The sequence below is a fragment of the Musca domestica genome, unplaced genomic scaffold (assembly GCF_030504385.1).
Source record: "Musca domestica strain aabys unplaced genomic scaffold, Musca_domestica.polishedcontigs.V.1.1 24, whole genome shotgun sequence".
NCBI classification, from domain to species: Eukaryota; Metazoa; Arthropoda; class Insecta; order Diptera; family Muscidae; genus Musca; species Musca domestica.
The window spans coordinates 10,133,133-10,135,197 of record NW_026712272.1 but is presented as its reverse complement, the minus strand read 5'-3'; the positions used below and the strand labels follow the sequence as shown (position 1 = coordinate 10,135,197).

The following is a 2,065-nucleotide window of genomic DNA, read 5'->3' as shown; positions in this document are numbered from 1 at the left end:
TTAAGAATTTTAATGCAGACATTTTCCGGATATACAATGGAAATAAAAGTTTCTTGTTTTTGATGACTTTTAGTAAAATTTAATGAAGAATATTTTTGTCCTTGACATCATCTTTCTAAAATGTTACATTGCTGGAGATTTTTACACAAACTCACATAAAGTATAGTTTTAACCCTAAAATGTGTTTTTAATAGATATGAATTCCTGCCGTTTGGGTAAGATTTAGACTCTTGACTCCTTCTAGAACCTAGAATTTTGCGGCAAATAATTTTGTAGAATATTTTGACTTGCTATGATGCCGTTTTAATGCTGGTTTTAAGCATATTTTCAAAAACGGGCCAAAAAGACCCATTTGTTAACTCGGCTGAGGGTTAAAATTGTAGACCTAAATATTCCTCGTATTCTTATCTCCAATATTGCCGAAGACACTATAGACCTAAAATGCACGGATTCCAAGGAGTCTTAATTTGAAAATTTCCAAAAAAAATGTGGAAACGCAAAAAAGTTCATTTTTTTTGGCGATACGACCCAATGTCCAATTAATACACATGTAAATATGCGCGTTAAAATTTGATAAAGGAAATATGAAAATATCTTAGGCGCTGCTCCTCCCTCTACATATAAAAGAATGGGAAAGTCTGTCGGGGTTAATCATTCGCAACAACGTTCGCCGAGCAGAGCAAAAGAAAACATTGAAGAGAAAAGAAAGTAGAGTTGGCTATGAAGTGCTTGGTGATGCAAGCAGTTGTTACGGTTGCCATACTGGCAACCCTCGTTGTGGATTTCACATCAGGACATGGTATGATGTTGAATCCACCTGGAAGATCATCGCGTTGGCGTTTTGATCCCTCCGCTCCCACCAACTACAATGATAATGGCTATTTTTGTGGTGGTTTTGGGGTGAGTTGGACGAAAAAATGTGGGTATTCCGACAAAAACTTATTTATTTGACTTTCTTTTTTAGGTCCACTATTACGAAAATGACGGCAAGTGTGGCCTATGCGGTGACAACTATGCCGATCCTGTGCCCCGTGACAATGAGCTGGGTGGCAAATATGGCGGCACTGGCGTCATTGTCAAACACTTTGTGGACTCCTATACTGCTGTGATTGGTTTCAAAATCACCGCCAATCATTTGGGCCACATCAGCTATCAGCTGTGTAATTTGGATGAATTCGGTGGGGAATCGGAAGAATGTTTTGCCAAATATCCATTGAAATTTGCCGATGGCAGTGATAAGTTTTATATTGGCAATACCTTGGGCGATATTGAAACGACAGTCGTCTGGCCATCGGGTTTGAGTTGTTCACATTGTGTGTTGCGTTGGACCTACACGGCCGGTAATAATTGGGGTGTTTGTGAGGATGGTACCGGGGCCATGGGTTGTGGTAACCAGGAGACCTTCAAGTCATGTGCTGACATTAGTATTGTGGCTCCGGGTGCCTAGATGGTGGCAGCTGGAGATGTTCTCTACGATGTAGTTCCTGAGGTATAACAATGGATGTCTAGAAATAAATATATACATTTCAATTGCAGCGTGCGTTGATACATAAATATAATCAGAAATGTAAAGGAAATTGAAGCTAAACAGGCGTGTGTGTTTTTTTGTATTGACTTGAATTGGGTATTTTGGCTTGAAAACTTCTTGAGGGATCTTAGAGAGAGGTTCTATGGAAACGTGTTTTTTTGTAAATAATTTGTTTTGTAGTCTTTTTAATACCTTTTGAGTTTTTGTAAAATTCTCCTACACAGCATAATTTTAGAAGGATGACGTCAGGGACAAAAATATTCTTCATCAAATTTTACTAGAAGTCACCAAAAAAAAAGAAATCTCTATTTCCATTATTTATCAAAAAATTCTTTACATCAATATTATAAAAAAAAAAAAAAATATTTCATAATTTTGAAGCAATTTTTCTTTGGATTTTTTTCAATTTAATGCATAAAAGTAATCTTAAATTTCGTTTTAGGCCGAAAGTGTCAAAAGAAGAAATATTCTAGACAAAATTTCACTATAAATCTCAGAATAGACCATATACCTAAATTTAATAGTTTTCAAGGAAAT

The 2,065-nt window shown here is 36.3% G+C and overlaps 1 protein-coding gene across 1 annotated transcript; it reads left to right on the top strand.

Moving 5' to 3' along the window:
* The first annotated feature begins 635 nt into the window (after nucleotides 1–635).
* Nucleotides 636–1,588, top strand: LOC101892868 (Chitin binding protein). The gene is made up of 2 exons (XM_005188012.4): nucleotides 636–900; nucleotides 965–1,588. The coding sequence occupies exons 1-2, from the start codon at nucleotides 721–723 to the stop codon at nucleotides 1,445–1,447; spliced, it is 663 nt and encodes a 220-aa protein (XP_005188069.1). The 5' UTR covers nucleotides 636–720; the 3' UTR covers nucleotides 1,448–1,588.
* Nucleotides 1,589–2,065: the final 477 nt, after the last annotated feature.

Coding starts and splice junctions, on each gene's coding strand:
- LOC101892868 (XM_005188012.4), top strand. CDS start 721: ATGAAGTGCTTGGTGATGCAAGCAGTTGTTACGGTTGCCATACTGGCA. Junction 901..964: donor ATTTTTGTGGTGGTTTTGGG/GTGAGTTGGACG, acceptor TTTCTTTTTTAG/GTCCACTATTACGAAAATGA.